Source organism: Limanda limanda, chromosome 22, assembly GCF_963576545.1.
Source record: "Limanda limanda chromosome 22, fLimLim1.1, whole genome shotgun sequence".
Lineage (NCBI taxonomy): Eukaryota > Metazoa > Chordata > Actinopteri > Pleuronectiformes > Pleuronectidae > Limanda > Limanda limanda.
Genome location: NC_083657.1, coordinates 524,388 through 552,107, shown reverse-complemented (window position 1 = coordinate 552,107; position 27,720 = coordinate 524,388). Strand labels below are relative to the sequence as shown.

At 45.7% G+C, this 27,720-nt stretch overlaps 4 protein-coding genes across 10 annotated transcripts; 3 read left to right on the top strand and 1 right to left on the bottom strand.

Annotated features, from left to right (window-relative positions):
• Positions 1-47: 47 nt before the first annotated feature.
• Positions 48-4,114, top strand: LOC132996229 (uncharacterized). The gene is made up of 5 exons (XM_061066568.1): positions 48-342; positions 2,529-3,005; positions 3,457-3,741; positions 3,797-3,946; positions 4,044-4,114. Exons 1-5 carry the CDS (start codon positions 48-50, stop codon positions 4,112-4,114), a joined length of 1,278 nt encoding a protein of 425 aa, XP_060922551.1.
• Positions 4,115-6,462: 2,348 nt separating this feature from the next.
• On the top strand, positions 6,463-10,881 carry LOC132996053 (endophilin-A1-like). 7 transcript variants are annotated; one of them, XM_061066360.1, is made up of 9 exons: positions 6,463-6,507; positions 8,777-8,845; positions 9,040-9,112; positions 9,195-9,243; positions 9,619-9,655; positions 9,748-9,906; positions 10,174-10,277; positions 10,363-10,459; positions 10,540-10,881. In XM_061066360.1, the coding sequence occupies exons 1-9, from the start codon at positions 6,463-6,465 to the stop codon at positions 10,879-10,881; spliced, it is 975 nt and encodes a 324-aa protein (XP_060922343.1). The 7 variants fall into 7 exon arrangements, with proteins under 7 accessions (XP_060922343.1, XP_060922338.1, XP_060922337.1 ...); XM_061066355.1 differs by having other exon boundaries at positions 9,195-9,338; positions 9,522-9,655; positions 10,567-10,881; XM_061066354.1 differs by having other exon boundaries at positions 9,195-9,338; positions 9,522-9,655.
• Positions 10,882-14,941: 4,060 nt separating this feature from the next.
• On the top strand, positions 14,942-21,241 carry LOC132995981 (acidic leucine-rich nuclear phosphoprotein 32 family member D-like). The gene is made up of 7 exons (XM_061066259.1): positions 14,942-15,062; positions 17,650-17,799; positions 18,552-18,674; positions 18,796-18,976; positions 19,354-19,451; positions 19,581-19,650; positions 19,838-21,241. Exons 1-7 carry the CDS (start codon positions 15,009-15,011, stop codon positions 19,921-19,923), a joined length of 762 nt encoding a protein of 253 aa, XP_060922242.1. The 5' UTR covers positions 14,942-15,008; the 3' UTR covers positions 19,924-21,241.
• Positions 21,242-21,805: 564 nt separating this feature from the next.
• Positions 21,806-27,720, bottom strand: LOC132995982 (coronin-2B-like). Its single transcript, XM_061066260.1, has 13 exons — positions 27,520-27,720; positions 27,253-27,369; positions 25,626-25,775; positions 25,306-25,506; positions 25,114-25,230; positions 24,770-24,874; positions 24,589-24,685; positions 23,568-23,683; positions 23,409-23,499; positions 23,176-23,321; positions 22,881-23,048; positions 22,738-22,806; positions 21,806-21,925 (listed from the first exon to the last, which is right to left on the bottom strand). Exons 1-13 carry the CDS (start codon positions 27,718-27,720, stop codon positions 21,860-21,862), a joined length of 1,644 nt encoding a protein of 547 aa, XP_060922243.1. The 3' UTR covers positions 21,806-21,859.

The following is a 27,720-nucleotide window of genomic DNA, read 5'->3' as shown; positions in this document are numbered from 1 at the left end:
GAGAGAGGACATGAGAGAGGACTTCGAGAGAGGACGTGAGAGAGGACATGAGAGAGGACATCACACAGGACATCACAGAGGACATGAGAGAGGACATGAGAGAGGCCGTGAGAGAGGACGTGAGAGAGGACATGAGAGAGGACATGAGAGAGGACATCAGAGAGGACATGAGAGAACACATCACAGAGGACATGAGAGAGGACATCAGAGAGGACATGAGAGAACACATCACAGAGGACATGGGAGAGGACTTGAGAGAGGACATGAGAGAGGACGTGAGAGAGGACATGAGAGAGGACATCAGTTCTCAGTGGGACATGACGCTGCTTGCTCGGACGCTGTGTGAGTAACCGTTATGGGGGGTCCCGTTTGTAAAGCAGCTGAAAATAACAGCAACATTTTGTCACATTTAGCTTCAAACCATGTTTAAAAAACTGGTGTGAATTTTTGAGTCACTTTTTTGCATATTTACAACAATATTTGACAACTTAGAGATATTTTAAATATTTAAATCCAAATGTTAAATGTTACACTTAAGTGTTAAATGTTAAATCTAAACGCAAAATCTAAATCTAAATGTTAAATTTAAATTTAAATCTAAATGTGAAATCTAAATGTTTGATCTAAATCTAAATCTGAATGTTTAATCTAAATGTTAAATCTATATCTATATGTTAAATGTTAAATCTAAATGTTAAATCTGAATCTAAATCTAAATCTAAATGTTAAATCTAAATGTTAAATCTAAATGTTGAATCTAAATGTTAAATCTAAACGTTTAGGGTGAAACTAAGTATTTAACTAATATGCAAATTCAAATGCTGGCAACAGGAAGTAGCAAACTAAAAGCTGGAGGAGGTCAGAGTGTGTTTATAGTGGCAAATAATGAATAAATCTTATCCGGGGAAATGGACTCTTGGACATGGATTATCGTGATATTAACTACATAAAATAACAAACACGTTTGGAGAAACTTTATTTGAAGAGTACTTTGAGTTTTTAGTGTCACTTTTATGAAGGATGCGGGACTTATGACCTGTAGCCACTATAGCCAGCCACAAGTCTGCCACTGTGACAACTCTTTTGTTACTTCCTGTTACCGGCATTTGAATTTGCATATTAGTTAAATATTTAGTTTCAACCGAAACATTTAGATTTAACATTTAGATTTAGATTTAAAATTTAGATTTAGATTTAACATTTAGATTTAGATTCAGATTCAACATTTAGATTTAGATTTAACATTTAAATTTAACATTTAGATTTAAAATTAAATTTAACATTTAGATTTAGATTAAACATTTAGATTTAACATTTAGATTTAACATTTAAATTTAACATTTAGATTTAACATTTAGATTTAACATTTAGATTTAGATTTAGATTTAACATTTAGATTTAACATTTAGATTTAGATTGAGATTTAACATTTAGATTTAGATTTAACATTTAGATCTACATTTAGATTTAGATTTAACATTTCGATTTAACATTTAGATTTAGATTTAACATTTAGATCTACATTTAGATTTAGATTCAGATTTAACATTTAGATTTAGATTAAACATTTAGATTTAGATCAAACATTTAGATTTCACATTTAGACTTCACATTTAGATTTAAATTTAACATTTAGATTTAGATTTAGCATTTAACATTTAGATTTAGATTAAACATTTAGATTTAACATTCATATTTAGATTCAGATTTAACATTAAGATTTAGATTTAACATTTAGATTTAACATTTAGATTTAAATTTAAATGTAACATTTAGATTTAGATTAAACATTTAGATTTAGATTAAACATCTAGATTTCACATTTAGATTTCACATTTAGATTAAGATTTAAATTTAACATTTAGATTTAGATTTAGATTTAACATTTAGATTTAACATTTAGATTTAACATTTAGATTTAACATTTAGATTTAAATTTAAATTTAACATTTAGATTTGGATTAAACATTTAGATTTAGATTTAGATTAAACATTTAGATTTCACATTTAAATTTCACATTTAGATCAAGATTTAAATTTAACATTTAAATTTAGATTTAGCATTTAGATTTAACATTTAACATTTAAGTGTAACATTTAACATTTGGATTTAAATATTTAAATTATCTCTAAGTTGTCAAATATTGTTGTAAATGTGCAAAAAATGACTCAAAAATTCACACCAGTTTTTTAAACATGGTTTGAAGCTAAATGTGACAAAATGTTGCTGTTATTTTCAGCTGCTTGACAAACGGCCATCCCATAACCGGACAGATTCTCATCTTCATCTGAACTTCTCTGTGTCCCTCCTTCATCCCTTTGTCTCTCTCTCTCCACCTGCTGCGGTCTGTCCCTTTCTCTTCCTCTTTTCATCTCCTTGTTTCCTTTTCTTTCCTCTTTTATATTTTCTTTTCTTTCCTCTTGAATTCACTTTGTTTCATTTTATTCTTCACCTCACTTTGTCCACTTTCTGGTTTCCTTTCCTTCCCCCTGGCTCCTTCCCTTCTGATCTGTCTGTCCTCTCGCAGTCTTCCTGTCCTGTCTGTCCCCCTGTGCAGCTGTCCCGTCCCCAGCCTGTCTCCCGTCCCCAGCCTGTCTCCTGTCCCCAGCCTGTCTCCCGTCCCCAGCCTGTCTCCCGTCCCCAGCCTGTCTCCTGTCCCCAGACTGTCTCCTGTCCCCACCCTGTCTCCCGTCCCCAGCCTGTCTCCCGTCCCCAGCCTGTCTCCTGTCCCCAGCCTGTCTCCAGCTCCACCCGGACACGTCCCAGTTCTTCAGGTACGAGCGCGTGTCCCTGACCTGTGAGGATCCGTCCAACTCCAGCGCGTGGGCGGTGAGGAGGAGCACCTCGGGGGGGGGGGTGCGGCCCTGCTCCTCCGGGTGGGGGGGCACCACCTCCTCCAGCTCCTCCTGCAGCATCGGGAACCTCTACCCGTCCGACAGCGGCCTCTACTGGTGCGAGTCTGCAGGCGGAGCGCGGAGCTGCAGCGTCAACATCACCGTCACTGGTACGACTTTAATAATATTACATTATGAAGTATTATTAATTCATAATTCATGTTTAAAGTTTGAAGAGAAACTATATAATGAATCATAGACGCATCAGTATCGATGTTGATTCTACAGAAGAAATGTGCAGTTATATTAAAATTTTACATGAAAATGTATTTAAGTTCTATATATTTGGGTTTTATTTAATTAATTAATCATAAATTTATAAACTGTAAAATATCAAACCTCAGTTACATTTCTTTGTCATAAAGGTTTGATAACGACAACATTTTGGTTATTTTCAAATGTTATTTATTTATTTTATTTACATATATATACAGATAGATATACAGATATATATATATATATATATATGTGTAAGTATCCAACATTTTTTGCTTTGTTTTCGGTATCACTGTATATCTCTAAACATCTCCACAGTTCAGGTTCTAGATCTTCTCTCCACAGACCGCTCTGTGGTTCTGGAGAGTCCGACCCTTCCTGTGTGGGGGGGGGCGTCTCTGTCTCTACGCTGCAGAGACAAAGACACGCTGTCCCACGACCACGTCTTCAACTTCTTCAGGGACGGCGTCCTCATCCGCAGCAACTCCTCGGGCGAGATGAACATCAGCAGCATCTCCAGATCTGATGAAGGCCTCTACAGCTGCAGCCTCTCTGGAGGACAAGAGTCTCTGTCCAGCTGGGTGTCCGTCCTCGGTGAGTGGACCTCAGCCTCAGAGACCATCAGGTCTAGTCTGTCTTCAAACGAGCCTCTGACTTGTTTTCATCATTCCAGCTTCATGTCCAGCTCCGTCCTCAGGTCCAGCTCCGTCCTCAGGTCCAGCTCCGTCCTCAGGTCCACCGTCTGTCCTCAGGCTGATGTCTCACCTGCTGGTGGGGACGCCCTACCTGCTGGCCACCATCGTACTGGGAGTGATCCTCAGAGACAGGAAGAGAGGTGGGTGCTCTCACAAAACACAGGAAGGTTCAACTGAGACGAGTGAAGTTTAATTGTGTTTTGTCAGAATCTTCTGATCTGATGTGTGTTGGTCCAGCAGCTCGGACCCTCGGACCCCCTGCAGAGAGGAGAAGCAGAGATGATGTCATCATGGAGATCCTGGAATAGCTCGGACCCTCGGACCCCCTGCAGAGAGGAGAAGCAGAGATGATGTCATCATGGAGATCCTGGAATAGAGTCAAGTGTCTGAGAGTCGGACCCGATCAGCTGTTGTGTGTCTGCAGGCAGTGGTGGGAAGTACCGAAGTAGAAATACTTTGTTACTGTACTTAAGTAGATTTTTCACATATCTGTACTTTACTTGAGTATTTCTTGTCCTGAAGACTTTTTACTTTTACTCGTTACATTTGAACAAAAATATGTAAAATACTTTCTACTTCTTACATTCTCAAACTGGCTCGTTACTTGAGCAGCGGAGGTTGGCGCAGCTCTCTCTCTCTTTTTCTCTCTCTCTCTCTCTCTCTCTCTCTCTCTCTCTCTCTCTCTCTCTCTCTCTCTCTCTCTCGCTCTCTCTGACTCTCTCATCTAGGGTTCAAAATTTTTTAAATTATACATTATATTCATATTGCTGTTATAATTTTTCAGTCAGTTGAGATAAACCTTGAGGAGAAAACATTTTGGGTTGTTTTGTGTCTGTACTATAAAACGCACTTTCCATTTTTAATTTTGGTACTTGTACTTTTACTTTTGATACTTAAGTACATTTCAACACCAGATACTTTTGATACTTAAGTACTTTTAATATGAGCTACTTTAAGACTTTTAATCAAGTCATTTTCTGACGGGTGACTTCTACTTTTACCGAAGTCACTTTCAGGTCAGATATCTGTACTTTTACTCAAGTATGGCTTTCAAGTACTTTGTACTCCACTGTGTGCAGGGATGTTTGTGTGGTGGGTCAGCAGGTTGTGTGTCTGCAGGGATGTTTGTGCGATGGGTCAGCAGGTTGTGTGTCGGCGGTGGTGAAATGTGATTAAAAGTCGGTGAGTGTCGTTTCTCCGAAGCTAAGAGAGGATGTTGAGCGATTTGAAATCCCACAAACAGGCCGACCGTCAAAATAAAACCACATTGAATTTGAACAGATGTAAAACTTGTGACCACAGTGGAAACACAAAGGTTGTGTGGCTGCACTGACCTGAAACCTGTGTGTGTGTCTGTGTGTATCGTGCTCTCTGTTCTGCAGCTGAAACCAAAGTGAACTGAGTCTCTTCTGTGCTTTACATACAGTCTGTGAATAAACAATGTTTACAGAATAACTGTCTTTAATATCTTTAATATCTTTAATATCTAGTCAAGCTTCTTCTGCTCATTTCCCCTGGGTGTGGTGGTGCTTTTAATTTGAAGGGACAGAAATAAACAAGTGTGAAACTGTGAGTTTATTGTATTTTGTCTGTTTATGAAAATGAGGTCATCCACACACACTGCACCACACAATGGCCACAGCGTTTTCCCATGATGCTTCACTTCAGTGCAGAGTGACTCCTCCCTCTGACGACACAATGTTTATTTCCCCTGGTCAACGCCTGTAGTGAGCTGTCCATGGTGCTGAACACACACACACACACACACACACACACACACACACACACAGGAACACACACACACACAGGAACACACACACACACACAGGAACACACACACACACAGGAACATACACACACACAGGAACACACACACACACACACAGGAACACACACACACACAGGAACACACACACACACACACACACAGGAACACACACACACACACACACACAGGAACACACGCACACACACAGGAACACACACATACACACAGGAACACACACACACACACAGGAACACACACACACACACACACACAGGAACACACACACACCCAGGAACACACACACACACACACAGGAACACACACACACACACACACACAGGAACACACACACACACACAGGAACACACACACACACACACAGGAACACACACACACACACACACAGGAACACACACATACACACAGGAACACACACACACACACAGGAACACACACGCAAACACACACAGGAACACACACACACACAGGAACACACACATACACACAGGAACACACACACACACACAGGAACACACACACACACACACACAGTTTAATCTCAATCTTGTTGTTATTATTATTATTATTATTGTTGTTGTTGTTGTTGTTGTTGTTGTTGTTGTTGTTGTTGTGAACCGGAAGCAGCACATCCGGATGTCTCGTGCTCTGGACCCGGAGGCTCGTGAGTGGGCGGGGCGGGTGGTGACGTCATGGTAAACGTCATCTCCCTCTCTCTCTCTCTCTCTCCCTCTCCCTCTCTCTGCCCCCCCCTCTCTCTCTCCCTCTCTCCCTCTCTCTCTCTGCCCCCCCCCTCTCTCTCTCCATCGACAGCTCCCTGAGCTCAGTTGCTTCATATCCAGAGAAGAAGAAAGGTTTATAAACGGAGTGATGTCTGTCGCAGGGTTGAAGAAGCAGTTTCACAAAGCGACCCAGGTAACACGTGTGTGTGTGTCCGTGTGTGTGTGTGTGTGTGTGTGTGTGTGTTACACTAGACGTGTGTGTGTTACAGTGTGTGGATGTTACTCTGTGTGTGTTACACTGCGCGTGCACGTTGTGATGTAATATTACGTAACAATGTGTGTGTGTGTGTGTGTGTGTCTGTCTGCAGAGCTGATTGGCTGTTGCTGCACACAGCAGGGAATTCCCTCCATCATCCCTCTACCTCTCCATCCTTCTATTCTCCCTCCATCATCTCCATCCCTGCTTCTCTCATCATCATCTCTCTTTCCGTCTCTGTATCATCCATCCTTCTTCATCTCTCTTCTTCCCCTCACCCCCTCATCCCTTCACCACAAGTCTGTTCCTCTGTCATTCCTCCTTCATCCCTCCATCATTTTTGTCATCTTGGTCTAATCTTTTTGTCACATCCTCTTTCTTTTTTGTCCCATTGTCTTGTTATCTCTCTCTTCTTTGTTAGTTGTCATCCTCTCATCCCTCCATCATGCATCTGAAGACCTTCCCTCTACACCTTCTCTTTCCTCATCCATCATCGGTCTCACAGCCACTTCTTTTCTTTCCCTCCCTTTCTCCTATGTATCAATCCCTCCATCAGGTAAACAAACCTTTATTCTTTTATGCCCGACTTGATTTCCATAGATAAATAAACGTCCCAAACTGTCGACTCCAACATTAATGAGTTTCATCAAACTACAGTTTAAGTGTCAAGAATTAGAAGATGATTTTTAATTTATCATCAGCAGCGACTCGTCTGATTTGGTTTGTTTCTCAGAATCTGTTTCCTGGGTTTCGTCTCTGAGTCGATGAATTCCTGCAGGTTCTGTTGCTTTGGTCTGTTCATTGTTCCCTGGAGGGAAACTGGGTCAGGACATCAGGAGATAAGAGAGACTGAGAAACGTCCAGACCAAGAAACCAACCAGGGATTTACCTCCTGACACCTACAGGGGGCGACAGAGGGGCCACAGAGACGTGTGCATGGAGCAGACTGTAAATAAAAACAAACCTAGACTCCGGGGAAACCTGTGTTCTCAAGAATGACCAACAGAGGGCGACTCCATTGCTTGGACGCCACAGTGTGAATGACAGCTAGTACTGTCCAATGAGTGCAGGAGGCAGGTGTAGGTGGGCGTGTCCTCTCAGTCAGAATATAACTTAAACCAGGACACCTAGGTCAGGAAGAGGGCAGGTCAAAGGTCAACGCAGGGATGTGCAACATGAAGCTGGAGCAGCGTCACATGGTTCTGTCCCTCTGCGTCACAGGAACCCCCCTCAAGGGCCATCCATTATTGAGTGTGTGTGTGTGTGTGTGTGTGTGTGTGTGTGTGTGTGTGTGTGTGTGTGTGTGTGTGTGTGTGTGTGTGCTGCTCTCTCACTGCATGTGTGACTGTTGTTGCCACGACAACACTGTCCCCCTGAACTGAGAGGGGTGTGTTTCATCAGGAAGCAACAGGGAGAGATTGCTCACCCTTTCAAAATAAAAGCTTCTTCTTCTTCTTCTTCTTCTTCTTCTTCTTCTTCTTCTTCTTCTTCTTCTTCTTCTTCTTCTTCTTCTTCTTCTTCACTTCTCTAAGGATCAGATTGTTTCAGACAGAAACAAGTTGCTCTAAACAAATGTCATAGTTAAGACATAATGAAACTTATAAATGGAATGGACTCATTCAGATGTTTCTGGAGCCGAGTTGATGATCTGGACGAAGCTTTATGAACATTTCGTGTCTGACGTCATCGTCTCTGGTGATTTCTCGCTTTGATGATCAAACTGTGAACGAGTCGTTATTCAAAAAGCTGTGAGCGATGTCACGAGAGACGTCTCTGTCTTCCAAGGTGATTTATAACATGTGATGAATCGTGTTAAAGCTGCAGCGACCACTTCCTCTCAGATAAGAGCTAAACTCGACCAATCAGGAGTCAGTCCCAGCTGTCAATCATGACGTCTCTATAAAATCTTAATATTTCACAACTTTCAAATAGAAAGAAAGTGAAGTCAGATTAAGATTCAGATTAAAAGAAACGAATGTGGGTTACGTAACAGTGTGTGTGTGTGTTTGTGTGTTTTCTTGGAAACATGAGGACCAAGTCAGATCCCTGTCTCCATGGCAACTGCATCTCCCTGCTCATCTGTCCATCCTTCTCTTCTTTCTTTCCTGCCTTTTCAACGTGTTCCTCTGCTTCTCCTTCATCGGGTCTCTGCTGCTGGTGTAAAGACGTCATCGTCACCTGTGTTTGTTTTTGTGTCGGATCACAGAAAGTCAGCGAGAAGGTGGGAGGAGCCGAAGGAACCAAGTTAGACGATGACTTCAAAGAAATGGAAAAGGTACAAATGGCTGATTGGTCGAGAACTCTGTCATTATATGAACTTCAGGAGAATCATTGTTGCATCAGAAACACTGAGTAGTCCTCTTACTGCCACCTGGTGGAATGGAGTGGTACAGCATGTCAATGTGATCAAACTAAATATCTGCATGTGATCGTAATGTTCTGAGTCACCTGATGTGTTTCCCTGTGCAGAAGGTGGACATCACCAGCAGAGCGACGCTCGACATCATGACCAAAACCACAGAATATCTCCAACCTAACCCAGGTCAGACAAACACAAACGTGTGCGAGACAAACAGAAACCATCAGTCTTCACGTCATCACTTGTTTGTGTTTTCATCTTGAAGCTTCCAGAGCAAAGCTGAGTATGACCAACACCATGTCCAGGATCCGCGGGCAGGAGAAGGGACCTGGCTACCCGCAGGCGGAGAGCGTGCTGGGCGACGCCATGCTGAGGTTTGGACGGGAGTTAGGGGAGGAGTCCTGCTTCGGTAAGGAAGATACGATGGTTTCTGCCAAGACCAGTCCGATTCGAGATTTGACAAATTCTATCAAATGTTACAGACGCAGATTAAACTGTCTCCGAACCCGATAACTAATCTGTTACCACTTCCTGTTTCACAACTGTTCTCCATTCTCCATCCCTCTGTTTCTCCTTCATCCCATCCTCCCAGGCCTGGCGCTGATGGACGCTGGCGAGTCAATGACGGAGCTCGGGGAGGTGAAGGACGCTCTGGACATGGAGGTCAAACAGAACTTCATCGACCCGCTGCAGAACCTCCACGACAAAGACCTCAAAGAGATTCAGGTGAGTAGAACCACGGCTTGAGAACCATGGGAACAGAGATGGAAGCTGAGGAGTCCACACACCAGCTCATGGTCACGCATCCATCTCTGCAGCATCATCTGAAGAAGATGGAGGGCCGGCGTCTGGACTTTGACTACAAGAAGAAGCGTCAGGGGAAGGTCCAGGACGAGGAACTCAAACAGGCGCTGGAGAAGTTTGACGAGAGCAAAGAGGTCGCGGAGCAGAGCATGTTCAACCTGCTGGAGAGCGACGTGAGAAGCTTCCTCTCATCTACGCTGTGAAGGAGAATGAAGATGTTGTCAAACATCAACTGTGTCGAATGTTGTGTGGACGTGTTGTGTAGTCAGTCAGTGTTTGTGAAGCTGCAAGTGAAAGATCAATTCACAAATGTCGTAAAAAGAAAAACCTGAAAGAACGTGGAAAGAAAATCATCATGTCTACTGTTGCTATAGTGACGTGTGTTATGTGTGTGTTATGTGTGTGTGTGTGTGTCTTTGTGTGTGTTGTGTGTGTTGCAGATCGAGCAGGTGAGCCAGCTGGCAGCTCTGGTCCAGGCCCAGTTGCAGTACCACAGCCGAGCAGCAGAGCTCCTCCAGCAGCTCTCCAGCTCGATGGAGCTCAGGTGAGAACCTTCATCCCTGAGAACCTGAAGTCATGTGATGAGACAAACGTTGTGTTACAAACTGTGTGTGTGTGTGATTGTTCAGGATTAAAGAAGTGTCCGGTCGACCCAGGAAGGAGTACGCTCCCAAACCCCGGCTGACCCTGGAGCTCCTGCCCCCCAGCCAGGGCCACAACGGGGGGGTCCACTCCTCCAAGTCCCCCAGGAGGTCTCCAGGTAGATTCTTCTTTCTCCACAGAGTCACATGGACATAGCTCAGTAGATTCCCTGTGTGATGGTACAAACAGAGGCTGAACCTCGGGGGTGTGTCCTCCTCTCTTGTCCTCTTCTGTCCCTCTTCTGTCCCTCTTCTGTCCCTCTTCTGTCCCTCTTCTGTCCCTCTTCTGTCCCTCTTCTGTCCCTCGCAGCGCCCATGGACCAGCCGTGCTGCCGGGCGCTCTACGACTTCCTGCCGGAGAACGAGGGCGAGCTGGGCTTCAAAGAGGGCGACGCCATCACGCTGACCAATCAGATCGACGACAACTGGTACGAGGGGATGATCCACGGCCAGTCGGGCTTCTTCCCCATCAACTACGTGGACATCCTGGTGCCCCTCCCACATTAGGCCTGTATTTGCATAATAGACAAACCACGTCCTCCCTCTACTTCTTCTTCTGTGCTTCTGTGCCAAGCTGCTTTCACAAACTGGACCGAGCCGAGGGAGGAGCCTGAGGCGGAGAGGGGGCGGAGCTTTAGGTTGAGAGTGGCAGAAGAGATGATGATCGTTCACAGCTCATTCCTCAACCGCACAGCAATGGAAACCAGTGAGACTTACAAAAGACACGTTGTGTATGTACGTGCATGATTGTGTGTGTTTGGACTTGTTCCTGCTCGTCAGTCCCACCTGGACAGTGTCCTCTCTGTCCCTCTATCTGTCCCAGGGAGTCTGTCCCTCCATCTGTCCCAGGGAGTCTGTCCCTCCATCTGTCCCAGGGAGTCTGTCCTTCTACCATGACCTGCCTTCCTGTGCTCTTCAAGAGACCCAGACATGACACAGCCTTCCTTCCTTCCTTCGTTCCGTCCAACCTTCCTTCTGTCCTACCTTCCTACCTTCTTCAGTCCTACCTTCCTACCTTACTTCCTTCCTACCTTCCTTCCTTCCTTCCTACCTTCCTTCCCTCCTTCCTACCTTCCTTCCTTTTTTCCTACCTTCCTTCCTTCTGTCCTACCTTCCTACCTTTCTTCCTTCCTAACTTCCTACCTTCCTTACTTCCTACCTTCCTTCCTTCCTTCCTTCCTTCCTACCTTCCTACCTTCCTACCTTCCTTCCTTCCTACCTTCCTACCTTCCTACCTGTCTTGGCTAGCACTGCCTTCTTCAGTCCTACCTTCCTTCCTTCCTTCCTTCCTTCCTTCCTACCTTCGTTCCGTCCTACCAACCTTCCTTCTGTCCTACCTTCCTTCAGTCCTACCTTCCTTCCGTCCTTCCTTCCTTCCTTCTGTCCTACCTTCCTTCCTTCCTACCTTCCTACCTTCCTTCCTCTCTTGGCTAGCACTGCCTTCTTCAGTCCTACCTTCCTTCCTTATGTCCTTCCTTCCTTCCTTCCTTCCTTCCTTCCTTCCTACCTTCCTACCTTCCTTCCTTCCGTCCTTCCTTCCTTCCTTCCTTCCTTCCTTCCTTCCTTCCTTCCTTCCTTCCTTCCTTCCTTCCTTCCTTCCTTCTGTCCTACCTTCCTTCCTTCCTCCCTTCCTTCCTCTCTTGGCTAGCACTGCCTTCTTCAGTCCTACCTTGCTTCCTTATGTCCTTCCCTCCTTCCTTCCTTCCTTCCTTCCTTCCTTCCTTCCTTCCTTCCTTCCTTCCTTCCTTCCTTCCTTCCTTCCTTCCTTCCTTCCTTCCTTCCTTCCTTCCTTCCTTCCTTCCTTCCTTCCTTCCTTCCTTCCTTCCTTCCTTCCTTCCTCTCTTGGCTAGCACTGCCTTCTTCAGTCCTACCTTGCTTCCTTATGTCCTTCCCTCCTTCCTTCCTACCTTCCTTCCTTCCTTCCTTCCTTCCTTCCTTCCTTCCTTCCTTCCTTCCTTCCTTCCTTCCTTCCTTCCTACCGTCCTTCCTTCCTACCTTCTGTGCTACCTTCCTACCTTTCTTCCTTCCTACCTTCCTTCCTTCCTTCCTTCCTTCCTTCCTTCCTTCCTTCCTTCCTTCCTTCCTTCCTTCCTTCCTTCCTTCCTTCCTTCCTTCCTTCCTTCCTTCCTCTCTTGGCTAGCACTGCCTTCTAGCATGGCTCCAAACTGAACACAGACCACTGACCCATGAGTCTCTCTCTTCCTTCCCAGTTTATCTCAAACTCTCTCTAACTCTTCTTCTGTGGTCTTCCTGTCTGAGTGGAGTCTGAGAGGCTGAAGCAGGAAGCAGCCGAGTCCGAGGTTTGAGCAGCGGTGACGTTTCGTTTCAATGAGAAGATTTTTCTCAGACGTAAAAGAGAATTATTGTCTTGAAATGATCTGAAAAGACCAAATGAAAGAAGGTGAAGGAAGTTTTAAAGCTCTGGGGATCGGGAACGTTCATTCAACACGTCAATAAATACATCAGCTCAAACACAGAATCTACGTTTTCCAGGTTTCCTTGACGGCAGCGATACGCTAACACAACCAGTCGTGCTGATCAGGACGATTCACCGGGTCGGTGAAACGTCGACTCGCTTCAGTCTTCACAGGAAACGATGCTTGTGTTTTCATTCTGTGCTGAATCCAGTGTTTTCTGTGGACTCGTCTTCTTCGTGGCCTTTTCATTCAGGACTGTGTGAACAGCTCTTATCATCTTCACTCCAACACAAGTTCTAGAATGTTTAGTGCCTGAATATAGAATATCTCAACAATCGTGACACATTCTGTGAAAATACAGAGAAAATTTCATAAACTGCACAAATCGTTGTTTTAAACAGTCCGTTTTATCCAGTTTTTTACTGCTTATTATATATGAAATTGTCCCACAACTACTGTTATACTATATATCTCAATAATTGGTGTTATTTCTATTAGCAGAGTTTACAGGCAGAGCCATTATCCTCACTTCCTCCCGATCCAACAAACAACCCAGTCATGCAGAGAAATAAAGAAAATACATTTATTTTACACTTGACATATGAAAGTTTGTCCTCTGATAATATTTGTATTCTGAAGATGGAATATGAATTATTTTATTCTTGTAATAAGTCTTATAACGTTTCTGATTCATTGACTTGCTTACGCTGAATCTGTACGACTCGAAGTGCTTTAAGACTTTCTGAACTTTCTTGAATGTGATTTTTAATTTATTCGGCTCTTGTCTCGTCTTTTTTCGGAGCTAGTTTCTTCTAAAGTATTTTAACCTCAATGAGGATATTGTACAGTGTTATGTGTATGTATAAAATATCCCTCAGCCTATAGAACCTGGTGTCTTCTGGTGAGCTGTGTGTGTTGGCACATGCACACACCTTGTTGCTGTTGTTTGTGTTTTGTACGTATTTATTTATTTATTCCTGCCTGTTCATTGGTTAGGCATTGTGTGGGGGAGTGGTCACCGTGATGCTCTCCTCTGATTGGACGCTGTTCGTTTAACTGCTTCTTGTGAAAATGAACTTTAACATAATAAATAAATAATGATAAATGGTCTGTATTTATGTACAGCTCACAGAGAGAGAGAGAGAGAGAGAGAGAGATGATCTGTTTGTGTGTAATTCTTCTATCTAACCGCCAGTGGCGCTGTAGAGCATTGTTTCCCGCCTGCAGCCGTTTCCCTCCTTTTACAAAAGACATGTGATGCTTTCAAATGCACCTAAAAAAATCGAACTTTACAAACTCAAATCCTCTTTGACAACAAAAAAATGTTTTGTCCTCAAAGGAAACTGTTAAAAAACTTATATGACCTCAGCCTCACTGTACGTGTGATTGGTTTAAATAGATAGATATGTGAATGATTTTGATTCTCTGTAATACTTCACTTGTTATGTGTTTATTACGTGTTTTAACATATTGAGACTAAACAGGAGTTAAATAGATGTTGTGTGAAATGAACAATATGTTCCTCATGAGAAGTGGAAAGTGAATAATTAAAATACTGACATAAATTATAGTACATCTGAGTACTGCCTGTTCTTTGATTCTGAATCAAACAGTAATTAAAGTATTTTTTTCTATAGGTAAAGTATTTTTTTCTATAGCCTAACTTTTATAAAATAGGAAAATAAGCTTTTTTCTGCTGAAGTCTAATAAGTAAAAACATAATCAGAAAATCATTTTTATTATTGTGACGCTTGTTATTATTTGTTTAATCGTCGATGTGCGTTTAAAATCCCGGATTTCTGATATTTTCTGGAACAATTAAAAGCAACAAACGGTTTGACCCACTTTTCACACGCGCCGCGGGAACGAGTCCGTGCGCGTTCACGACCGGGATCAAGCTAGGCGTGCGTACCGGAAACAGAATATCTACCCTTCAAAATAAAAAAACACTTAAGTGTGAAAGCAAGCGAGTGTGAAACCCGCGGGAGGTTTATATTTAATTAAACACAGCACCGTGACGTCATGGAGGTGAACCACTGCCTATGATGTCAGATTGTGTCGTCACTCCAGAGGATTCACTTCCCGCTTTGATCCCGCGGCTTTCCTTTGAAGAGCTCAACCGGAAGTGTCGTGTGGCTGTGACGCTTCACTCCGGTTCCTCGTGCTGAAGCAGAAACACGCGGATCGAGGACACATCGAGACCAGAACCTGAGGATCATGGACATGAAGAAGAGGGTCTCCCTGGAGCTGCGACACCGGTCCCCCACCGAGGTGAGCCGGGCTGGGGGGAGCCGCTGGGGGGGGTTGGGGACCACATGGAGCCGACATGGAGCCGGACCCGGGTCCTCTGGTCCTCGGGGGACTCGGGTCCTGCTCCGGTCAAACCAGAGCAAACCACCTACTCTCCTCCGTGTCCTCTCACGTCAGATTAGTCCAAGTGTCCACTGTCTGTCCCCGGAGACCCGCGCTCTCTGAGCCGGGCCCCCCCCCCCCGTCTCCCGGCGGCGTGTCCCCGCGTCCTGCACCGCGTCCCGTGTCCGTCCCGTGTCCCTCATGTTTGTCCCTCATGTCCCCGGGTCTTTGTCCCTCTTGTCCCCGGGTCTTTGTCCCTCATGTGTCCCTCTTGTCCCCGGGTCCTGGTCCCTTGTGTCCCTCATGTCCCCGGGTCCCTCGCTGCCGCTGTTTGGGAGTCAACATGTGAGGCGGACTACGTGTGTCCGGGGCCCGGCTAACACCTGGAGCCTCCTGGAAGTTGCAGCGCGGTTTACGTTGCGCTGAGCCGGTGGAACTGGACTCAAAGTCCGGGGAGAACCGAGCGGATCCGGGGTCAGTCCAGAGGAACCACGCGTGAAGCGGAAGTGTTTAAAGTAAAAAACACGCGTCACGTTAATAGAATAAAAAACAAACATGGACGCTGCAGGTCGGATCCAGAGATTAGACGGAGCCCGAGCGCTGAAGGCGCGGGGCTAGCAGCGTGCTAGCATGCTACCGGGGCTCGGTGGGTTCGGACCCGGTTCCCCGGGCTGAGTTCGGTGCGGAGCGGGTAGAGAGGGGGTGGAGGGAGGCCTGCTGGCCGGGGATGGAGCTGCAGATCCCGGGGGGGGGGGGCAGCGGTAGTTAGCGGGCAGCTAGCAGCGGAGCTAACCGAGCATCACATGTGTCCGGAGTTTACAAACACACCGGGACCCGTTCCAACATGAAGCTGCAGGACTCCTTCTCCCGGACGCGCACGTGCAGCTTCCTCCTGGAAGCTTCTCACCCCCACGTGGGGTCATCTGGATCTGATCTGAGAGAAACAGGTCCACATGGATCCAGATCCATGAGGGACCAGGAGCTGGTCCACATGGATCCAGATCCATGAGGGACCAGGAGACAGGTTCATGAGGGACCAGGAGACAGGTCCACATGGATCCAGATCCATGAGGACCAGGAAACAGGTCCACATGGATCCAGATCCACGAGGGACTGGTTCCTGTTCCCTTACCTGAACGTTTCCTGGTTCCTTGTCCCTGGTGTCTCCTGTTCCCTTCTCCCTGATGTCTCCTGTTAACTTCTCCCTAATGTCTCCTGGTCCCTTCTCCCTAATGTCTCCTGGTCCCTTCTCCCTAATGTCTCCTGTTCCCTTCTCCCTGGTCTCTCCTGGTCCGTTCTCCCTAATGTCTCCTGGTCTGTTCTCCCTAATGTCTCCTGTTCCCTTGTCCCTTCACGTCTCCTGTTCCCTTGTCCCTTCACATCTCCTGTTCCCTTGTCCCTTCACGTCTCCTGTTCCCTTGTCCCTTCACGTGTCCTGTTTCCTTCTCCCTGATGTCTCCTGGTCCCTTGTCCCTGATGTCTCCTGTTTCCTTCTCCCTAATGTCTCCTGTTTCCTTCTCCCTAATGTCTCCTGTTCCCTTCTCCCTAATGTCTCCTGGTCCCTTGTCCCTGATGTCTCCTGTTTCCTTCTCCCTAATGTCTCCTGTTTCCTTCTCCCTAATGTCTCCTGTTCCCTTCTCCCTAATGTCTCCTGGTCCCTTGTCCCTGGTCTCTCCTGGTCCCTTCTCCCTAATGTCTCCTGGTCCCTTCTCCCTAATGTCTCCTGTTCCCTTCACGTCTCCTGGTCCCTTCCCGTCTCCTGTTCCCTTCCCTGATGTCTCCTGTTCCCTTCTCCCTTCACGTCTCCTGGTCCCTTGTCCCTTCACGTCTCCTGTTCCCTTGTCCCTTCACGTGTCCTGTTCCCTTCTCCCTGATGTCTCCTGTTCCCTTGTCCCTTCACGTCTCCTGTTTCCTTCCTCCTGGTTCTGCTGGGTCCAGATGCTTGAACCACATCTGGCCTCGTCCACATGTAAACATCTGTATCAGTGTGAAACCTGAACACCTGTAACCAAGGACAACCGGCTCAGGGACACTTGTCCCTCTTTCTGCTGAGGATGGAAGTTGTCTTCTGAAGGGGAGGGGGGGGGTCATGTGACCGGAACCGGCGTCGTGCCCGTAGAGAACCAATCAGAGACCGGCTGTGAGCGTTTTCATCAGATTCTGTTCGTCCTCGGGTCTCTCGGACTGAAACGGGCCGGGCGGCGTGCGACCCATCGGGGGAGTGTCTCCGTCCCGGGTCGACTTCCTGTGAGAAGCGTGGGGCGCCGCTCGCGTCCACCTCAGTCATGTGACCCGGGGGTGGTCCACCTCAGTCATGTGACCCGGGGGTGACTGCTGATTGGTTTCACACAGAGACGGTTCCTTCATGTTTTTACCACACACGTGTAGATATGAGGAATCAAACGTGTTTTACTGTCTTTCTCATCTTGTTAAACCGTTTCTTACCTCATTGTGTCCTTGACGGTAGCGTTGAATCGACCATGTGACTGATGCTCCGCCCCCTCAGGTGCAGGAGCTGGTTCTGGACAACTGTCGCTCCAGCGAAGGGAAGATCGAGGGCATCACGGAGGAGTTCTCCAACCTGGAGCTGCTGAGCCTCATCAACGTGGGCCTGACCAGCGCCGCCGACCTGCCCAAGCTGGACAAGCTGAAGAAGGTGAGAGCCCCGCCCCCTGGGACGGAGATCATAAACTGATATAAAGATCAATGAATGTTTCTACGCCATCGCAGACTCGTGATGACGTCGTTTCGTTTGTTACGTTCTGAGAGAAACTCGACAGAGAGGAGCAGAGAAACAAGAGGTCTCACTCCTGAGCTCTTTCCACCGTCAGAAAAACACAGAAGTTCAAAAGCTCCCGATCAATAGAAACAACTTATTTCTGGAGTTTCAGCACTTTCGTCATTAATTCTATCTTATTTACTCTCAAAACCTTTAAAATGACGTTGAACAAAATTTAGAGACATTAAGCATTTAAATATTCTCCAGGAAGTGACATCACAGGAAGTAAACGTACAACGTAGAATCTGAACTTTGTGTCTCATTAAAATGTCCAGAGGTGAAAAAGGACGAAACTCAAGATTCAACTCGAGTTCTTCTTCTTTTCTCTGTTTGACATTTTTTGATATAAAATTTCAGAGAATTAATCGGTACATAACTAAGAAATTTTCAATTAACTAATAAAACAAACTTAAATTCTACTTAAACAATTTCTCTTTTATAGTTCAAGTCAAAGCAGAAATGAAATAAATAGAAATAAACCCGAGTGACTCGACCCTGGATTTGATGATTGGTCTCTGGTCTCAACTCAGAGAGAAACTCGTCACTTTGCTCCTTCATCAGTTTAAATGTTTGTTTCCAATGAGTGAAATGAATTATGGAATGAAATGATTCTTCTCCTCCGCCCGCAGCTGGAGCTCAGTGACAACCGGATATCCGGCGGCCTGGAGGTCCTGGCCGAGCGGCTGGTGAATCTAACGCACCTCAACCTCAGCGGGAACAAGTTCAAAGATATCAGCACCCTGGAGCCCCTGGTGGGTGGAGTCAGCTCATCATTTATTATATGTGTTCATATTAATAACTTGCAATCAGGAAAACTTGTCACGTGTTTTTTGTAGCTGTAACCACGTGTCTCTGCCCCCCCCCCCCCATCAGAAAAAGCTGCCCCAGCTGAAGAGTCTGGATCTGTTTAACTGTGAAGTGACGAACTTGGCCGACTACCGAGAGTCCATCTTCAAGCTCCTCCCCCAGCTCACCTACCTGGACGGCTACGACATCGACGACTGCGAAGCGTCGGACTCGGACGGCGAGGGCGACGGCCTCGAGGACGAAGAAGGTGAGAGGCGGGGCCACGAGGCGTCATTCTGTCCGGGCAGAATCATAAACCATAACTTCAATAATCAAATGTTTTCAAGCAGAAACGTGAAACTTTGACTCGTCTAGTTTACACTAAAGAAAATCTTTTTTTTGTATTTTGGATGTTTGAAAAATCTGAATTTAAAGTAATAACAAAACTGATAATAATCATCAAATTATAGATTTAATATTTCCCCTCGACTTTCATCGCTGATTCATCTTTCGTTATTTTTATTCAGTGATTAAAAATGTTTTGTTTTCCGGGGTTCGGACCAAACTCAGATCTCTAATGACCCATCAGTTTTATTCATATATCATCGTTGACATGTGTTAAATATGATTCCTCCTGTTTTCCAGAGGGAGACTCGGAGGACTTTGAGGAAGAGGAGGAGGACGATGAAGAGGACGTTGTGGCGGTTGAAGAAGATGATGACGACGACAGCGCTGACGAAGAGGTGAGTGTTGTTCTCAAGGAAGTTTAACACAACTAAATATTTATTTATTTCTGTGGTGCGTACTGTAGTTTGCCTTGTGGCGCAGCAGAGGGCGCTGTTGACTTGTGAGTAATGGTTGTGTGTCTTCAGGAAGGGGAAGTGAACGGAGACGTGGACAGTGAGGACGATGACGAGGATGAAGACGACGAGGATGACGATGGTGAGCGATGCCTCATCAGTTCTCTTCATTCAGATTTAAATGATTCAGTTTGTGATCAATCGTTGCAACTTCATCTCTAGATCTATTAAGAGAAGGTTAATCACGCACAGGCTCTCGACCAATCAGGAGTCGGCTGTAAACATGACTCCGCCCACAGTCGAGTTACTAATGAAACTTCCTCCCACAGACGAGGACTCGTCTCCGGCCAAAGGAGAGAAGAGGAAAAGGGATCCAGAGGAAGATGAGGACGACGACGACGAAGATGAAGATTAAAGATCCAAAGACTCTGCAAACCCGCTGACCTCTTGCCCCCCCCACCCCACCCCCCCCTGGGCTGCGTCCCCTTTCTGACACTGGTCTCCTCCTCTGGGCTCTCGTCATCTCGCAGATCGAAACAACCTCCGATAACTGGACATGAATCAGGGTTTTGTCCTGGTCCCAGTTTTTTAGTCCTCATCCACAGTTTGACTCTTTAATGCGTAATAAAATACAATTAATCAACTAATTTCACCGTTAATCTGATCTCAAGTTCTGATCGTAACCCGCAAGAACTTTCTCTTAGGATTTTTACTTCCTGGCGTCTTTTCACATTTATCTAAAGTTTTTTATGAATTACGGGTTCACCTGCAGGTTATTTGTCACCATTACTCGTTTAAAATGTCTGGTTATTTAAACGTCTTGTAGAAGCTGAATCGGATATTTTATCGTTTTTCTGCCTTTTTGTTTGACAAATAAAGTGATTATCACAATTGCTGCAGATTAATACTCTGATCAAGTAATTGATTGAGTCCAGGAGAGCGTTTCCTCTGTGGAGAATTTATTTTACAACACTTGGCTGAACACGGTTAAATCTGAAGTTTTTGCAGGAAACGTTTTCACGGAATCGAGTTTCGTCTTTTTCTCAGAATGAAAAACGAAACGGAGCCGAGAGCTTTATCAGCAGGAAACCTCAGGACGTGATGTCACCAGGAGAAGTCACTTTTGGCTCCGCCTTTATTTTTCCAGATCACGAACCACCTCGGTCACATTTCCTAAATACGCCATTTTCTGCGACGTTCGTTAGCCGGTTAGCGATGTTCTCTCGCTGTCGTCATGACAACGAGAAGTGACTCGTCCGGGTTGTTTCTGTGGAAGCGGATGGAGCAAGGGCTCATGGGAGGTAACGGCACAACAACCTCCCTTCTTTCTCGTCCTCTCACCTTCCATCCGTCCCTCTCTGACATCACGCTTGGTTCTGTGATGTCACTGATGGACACGCCCCCACCCCCGCTCTCTTCCCCCGAGGCCGAGCGCGCTCAGGGCAAACTGTTCTCTCTCTCTCTCTCTTTGCCAACAGAGCTTTTTAAAAGAAATATTTTTTCAGAGAAATTGTTTTTGTTTGATTTTGTACGGTTGTCTGGGGACTCTCTCTCTCTCTCTTCATCTCTCTCTCCCTCTCTGCCTCTTTTCTTTTCTCTCCAGGAGAGATCCAGTCGTTCCTTCATACTTACACTGACTAGTTGAATTTGTGTTTTTTTTTTACTTTCTGTAAGTTAAAGGAAAAAACTAATAAAAAAACAAAAAGGACTTTGTAAATAAAATCTTAACATTTTGCTCCTGGCGTCTCTTCTCTCCACTTTTGTCTTATATTTAAACTGACTTCCTTTCTTCTTTCTGTAGAACTCATGAAAACATGTTTCAATTCTCTAAATCCAGAACTTGGGTTGAATCACATACTTATGTCAGATTTCTTCCATCATGAATAATTCATTATTAATTAATGAGTGTGTTGAGCCATTGGTTCAGTAGTTTCTGTAAATCTGCTCCCGAGGAAGTTAATTTCAGTCTACGGATCATGTGAGACGTTTAAAAGAGGAATGTGCAGCAAAAGTTTAATAACAAAATACTCAGGAAAAGATTGTGTAAGAAACAGTCCAGTCTCGTTAAATTATAACTTTGTTTTAATAAGGTTACGACTTTCTTTACTTATAATGTTATACTTGAATTTTCAGAATTGTATTATCTTCCATTTTATACCTGGATCAGACAATCCTAACTCTTCATGTACATGTTAATAATGGGTCTGCGTGGTCTGATTAGATTATTAATTTATACAAGGAATCTGACGAGGCAGAACAGTATTAAAACAAATTCTATTAACGTTCCACACGTGTTCGTGGAGTGTTTTGGTTTGTTGGGGGAACGGCAGCGTGAGTTTTGATTGGTTGAATCAGAAAGTCGCCCTCATGTTGTTTCTCGTGTGTTGGATCTGCAGCTCCAGTTCAGCGATTCTCACCTGCAGAGACAAACGATAAAGTGTTGTTACATGATCAGGCCACCGGAGGCAGCGTGAGACTAAACGTTCGGTTCTGATCACACACTGTAAGTAAAGATGGACGACACCTCTCCACTTCCTCCCGTGTGAAACTGACGCTCAAATATCTCCCGTACAAACCGGATGAGTGACTCAAACTTCTGCTTTGCGTGACTTGAGGTTGTGATATCGAGCCCCCCCCCCGATCTATCGCGACTCTCAGCTGTCAATCATGACCAGTTTATTGCTGTACTGGAGCGAGCCACCAGGGGGCGACAGACGTTTGGGAGCTGTGGTGTCGTCCATAGACATATATAAAGACTAGATGTTTCGTCTGCGTTGCCGGCCAACGGAGCCGGACGTCACCACATGGCGGCCATCTTGCTAGGGGGCATCTCGCTCACCCGTAACATTGTGTTGGTAAATAACCATAACTTGCTTAATTTTCAACCGATTTTGAAACGGTCTGGTTTGTTATAAACGTCAGAGATGTAGTTATGACACTGCATAAATTATTAATTTTTTTTAGAAAATAACATAATTATTCATAAGTATGCAGTGTCATATCTACATCTCTGACGTTTATAATAAACCAAACCGTATTAAAATCAGTTGAAAATTGAGCAAGTTATGGTTATTTACCAACACAATGTTATGGGTGAGCGAGCTGCCCCCTAGCAAGATGGCCGCCATGTGGTGACGTCCGGCTCCGTCGAACGAGACATCTAGTCTTTCTATATGTCTATGATGTGGTCCATCTTTCCTCACAGTGGCTTCAGGTTGTGGTCACTCACGTCTCTCTGGCCGACCCGTTCCCTCAGACCCCGGATCTCCTCCTGCTGCTGGTGGAACGTCTGCAGGAGCTGGAGACAGAGAACAGTCAGACTCACTCAGAAGGAAAGACCGAAGTTCTCTGGTGGGTCGGGTTCATTCTCGCCTCGCTCTCGCTGGTGGGCGGCGGCCTCTCGGCAGGCTCCAGGCAGTGGGGGGTGCAGCAGTACATCCACAGCGGGATCTGGGTCTCGTCCGGTTGCCATGCCGACAGGTCGCTGAGGTCTCGTGGGTATTTGGCGTCCTGGTAGGCCAGCTGCTCCTGGAGGAAAGCCTGGAGAGAGAAGATGCAGCTGGTGAAACATCTGCAGAGTTTAGACTGAACATCTGTTTGGATCAGAGTCGGCTCCACAGAGACCTTCTGGTCCAAGGTCCAAGGTCCAAGCCAGTCTCAGGTTTACCTCTTCCTTTAGGTCCAGATGTGTCCCGGTCCGCGGCCCCACATCTGGGCCCGCCTGGACCCTCAGCTGCCTGGCCACTCCCTTGTCAGCAGGGGATTCTGGGTAGGGGTTGGCGACTCGAGGCTTCAGGGACATCAGCACCGGGCCTGACCAATGAGACGGGTTCTTATGAAACGAGTCAAGAACACGACCTGTGAGCTGCTTTGATTCAAAGGCACCAGAGTGTTACTGACCCCGGTTGACCCCTGACAGCCACTCCTGAGCCGTCATGGCCGCCTGGTTTCCTGCCGTCATCGGGTACAGGTCCTCGTGGAAAACCCCCGACTGCAAGAACAGTTTTCATCAAACGTAGAAATAGATACATAGACACGTGACGTTGACATGTCACTCACTTCTTTGCGAGGGACGACCAGCGACAGCGGCTCCACCAGGTCTTTGACGGCGATGAGACGATAGAATCTGAAAACCTCACAGACGCTCAGGTCCAGGCCTCGTTTGGGCATCACCCCTGGAAGAGGTCAGAGGTCAAGTGGACGGGTTATAGAACTTTCTATAACAAGAAATCAATCAGCTGAAGCTAAACGGAACAAACTGGAGCTGGTTCTTTCCTCCACTGTGTGTGGGAATGCGTCTGGATCAGACCTTTCTGGACTCAGATTCTAAATGTTTTCAGTATCTGGTTTGGAGCAGAGATTCCCTGAGTCCAGAGCTCTGTTTACTGGGGGACACGTCTCTATTACACAATGTAACCAAATGTAATTGTTCTGTAATTTCGGTGGGCACAACAACAGCTTGCCGAGTTATCTTAAGACATCGGAAGGCGCCAGAAATTCTGCAGGTGAAAGAATGGGTGAATGACTGAAACTGCATCCTATGAATGAATGCTTAGTAGATTGAGTGATGACAGGGAGGAGGGGGTGCCCCCTTGAGGCAGGTTTTGGAATTACATAAAAGTAGACAATGATCCCCACTAGGACTGTGGTTTTATTGTTTTGCTGTGTTTCTCCCAAGTGGGATCCTGTAATACTGTATACCTCAGCAACATGTCTATATGATGTATGCTATATCATGTATGGTGGGGGGTGCAGATATGCAATGAAGGTATGAGTGGATATCAGTATGTACTCACTTTGTTTTGTAATAACTGCCTATTGTTGAGACAAATATGTGCGAAGTCTGTTATTAGAGTCAATTCTCAACCATAAACCTCTTGTTCCTGTGTAAAGAAACACGTTTAATTTGCCATGTTCCATGCCTAAGAACAGTTTAATAAAAACTAAAGTTAAAAACAAACAAACTGGAGCTGACAGACGAGCAGGAGAGATTTATCTGATCCATCCTTTGTACGTTATTATAGTTTATAAAGTATCGTAAGTTTACGTTTCTTCATGTGTATCCGATGTTGTGTCTCACCGAGTCCTTTGTGTGGCAGCAGGGAGCGGAACTCGCTGAGGAAGCTGATGAACGGCTTCTCCGCACTCAGCTCGTAGAACCGGATGTTCCCGTCGCCCTGCGCCGCACAAACACAACACAGTGTTCAGGTTGTGTGCCATGTTGTGTAGTGATAATCTACCACAGTGTGTGTGTTGAAGACCTTTCCAGCCAAGTAGAGCATGTGCGTGTCCGGGTCGTAGAACGGAAAGAGAACTCCGGCAGAACCGTCCAGATCCTCCTCGTACAAAGGCTCCGACAAATCGTTCTGCAGACACAGAGAAGAACAGAAGCAACATCTGGATGAAGAGGAAGAGGAACATCGTGAAGTTTACTCTTGACTTTCTGCTTAGTTAATAAACAACATGAAACCAGAAGCTGCTGATCGCTGGAAGTTAAGTATTATAGTATAACTGCAGACTCATCTTCTGCTTGTAAATCTATGTCAGGACACCTGTCAATCAGTCACTGAATCTATTCCACCGGTCCCTCCTCACTGTGTCTCACCGGGTCCCAGAGGACGATCTGCCGGTGGTTCCATGGCGAGCAGCCGGTGGACAGAAGCATCTTCAGCCCTCGGATGTATAAAACCTTACTGGCCTTGTGGGACTTGTTTCTCGACACCTGCAGGAACAATGGTAACATTATCAGACATTTAGTTTTCTGTTTTCACACAATCGCACAAAACCGAAAACCCACTTGTAGAATCCTTCCTGTCCGCGGGTCCAGGACTCGGACCCGTCTGTCTTTGGACGAGACCGCCAACCTGCTGCCGTCGCTGTTGAAGCTAACGGACAGCAGCAGCGCCTCGGACGGGTAGCGGTGGAGGACGGGCATTAGGACCACGCGGACCGGGAGCCTGATCACTGGACCGGCCTGGGACACGTCCCAGAGGAGGACCTGGGACAGACAGACGGACTCACATGGGTCAGAGGTCACATGACCCAACAGAATCACTTCATGCTAACAGGCTAACAGTTCATGTCTCTGACGCTGCCACTGACCAATGGGGTCCTGACCTTGTAGTCGTAGGCGGAGCTAAGCAGCAGGTTCTCAGCTGTGGGATGCCACTCGATGAGCCCCACCCTCCTGGAGTGACCAATCAGAGTCTTCCTGGCCTTGGTTAAGTTCTGCTGGACGCCACAGACCGGGATGTCCCAGATCTTCACCTGCGAACACGTCCTGTTGGTGTCAGCAGACCTTCAGAAGAACCTTCTCTCAACCTCAGTCTAACCTGAAGAGGCTGAAACCATCGACAGCCAAAGAAACCTCTGAAGATTAATAATTAGGGCTGGGCAAGTTAACTCGTTATAATCAGTTAACTCATCACTTATTTAACGCGGACAATTATTTTATCTCGCATTAACGCAGGTTTGATTATTTATTGTTTTATTGTGAAAGTCAGGCTTTTATTTTGTGAAAGTCTGTTGCTGACTGCTGCGGAACCGGAAAAAAGAAAATAATTGGCGGATAAACAACCATGTATAAGGGATTGGAGCTTTTACATGGTCATTTTCATTTTAAAGTTCTTCCAGACTTTGTTAGATGAAGAGAGGAGTGTAGATAAACAACGGCAAGAGAAGCTAACAGATGCCATAGCGACGTGGATCGCTACAGACTGCAGGCCGACTCGTGTTGTGGAAGACGTCGGTCTGAGAAACACTTTGAGAATCGCTTTGAGAACTGCAGGTATGAGATGCCCTCAAGAAGCACCATCACACGAAGAATACACGAGTTGTATGAAAAGGAGAGGACTGCGAAAGCGACAACTTTACAACGTGCACCCGCTGCTGCTCTCACTGGGGACGACCGGACGTCACTCGGTTACAATCACCTCGGAGTCACAGGGCAGAATACTGATGAGAAGTCTCTGACTGGGAGGAAAACAGAGGAGAGACATCATGCTGAAACGTGCACAGCTGTGGAATGTGTCAAATAAAGTGTGTTTGTTTTGATAACATTGTTTAAGTTGAGATTTACACAAAGTATTTATTTTATTTAACTGCTACTATATAAAAATGCTGATGTTAAGTGTCTGTTTGCACAACAAGTGTTATGGCACTTTAGTTCATATGGAAGAACATTTAAAATAACGGTGTCAAGTTCTAGGAATTGACAATCTGCAGTGAAAGTGTTTTCTGGAGTCTCACTCTAACACGGACGTTTGGTACTAGACCGGTTCTGCTGCTCAGTGAAGAAAGTAAAATGGTTCTGCTGTTACCTCAGAAACTGCCTGTTTTAATTATGTGATATTGGCTCAGGATTTTGTGGCCAGTTTTTCTCTTTTTCATAACGAACAGGATAACATTAATGCCCTGGCAGTGGCATTGAGTTTTAATTTTGTATTTGCTTTGATAACATTGTTTAAGTTGAGATTTACACTGAATATTTTATTTAACTGCCACTGTATTAAAATGCTGATGTTAAAAGTGTTTGCACAACAAGTGTTATGGCACGTTCGTTCATATGGCAGAAAGTGCGCTACACACTACTTTTGAATTCATTATTGGATTTTGATTATACAAATGCGATTAATCGTGATTAATCAGGGAAATCATGCGATTAATCGCGATTAAAAGTTTTAATCGTTTCCCAGCCCTATTAATAATGTAATATGATTCATAAATAATACAAACAGGACATTACGGTGAAGTCCTCGGAGCACGAGGCGATGCAGTGATCGTCAAACGGATTCCAGCTGACGTCCAGGACTCGCCCACGGTGACCACACACCCGGGGGTGCTGGGGGTCCACCCGCCCTGTCTGAGGGGGGGAGAGAGAGAGAGAGAGAGAGAGAGAGAGAGAGAGAGAGAGAGAGAGAGAGAGAGAGAGAGAGAGAGAGAGAGAGAGCAGCTAATCACAACACATTCATTTAATATGAAGTTAATCACATTAAATAACCTTTGAACCCACGTGATGGATGGGCAGGACCAGAAAGGACCCGCCCCCAGCACACTCGGTCACCACGGCGATGAAGCAGGGGTTGGCTGAGCAGTGGTGGTTGTCATGGACACTGCGTGTGATCGGCACGCCGTCGTAGCTTTGCTCTCTGCTCGCCGCTTTCCCGAAGACGTGACGAAACTTCGGGCAGCGAGAAGACGAACGCCACGACAT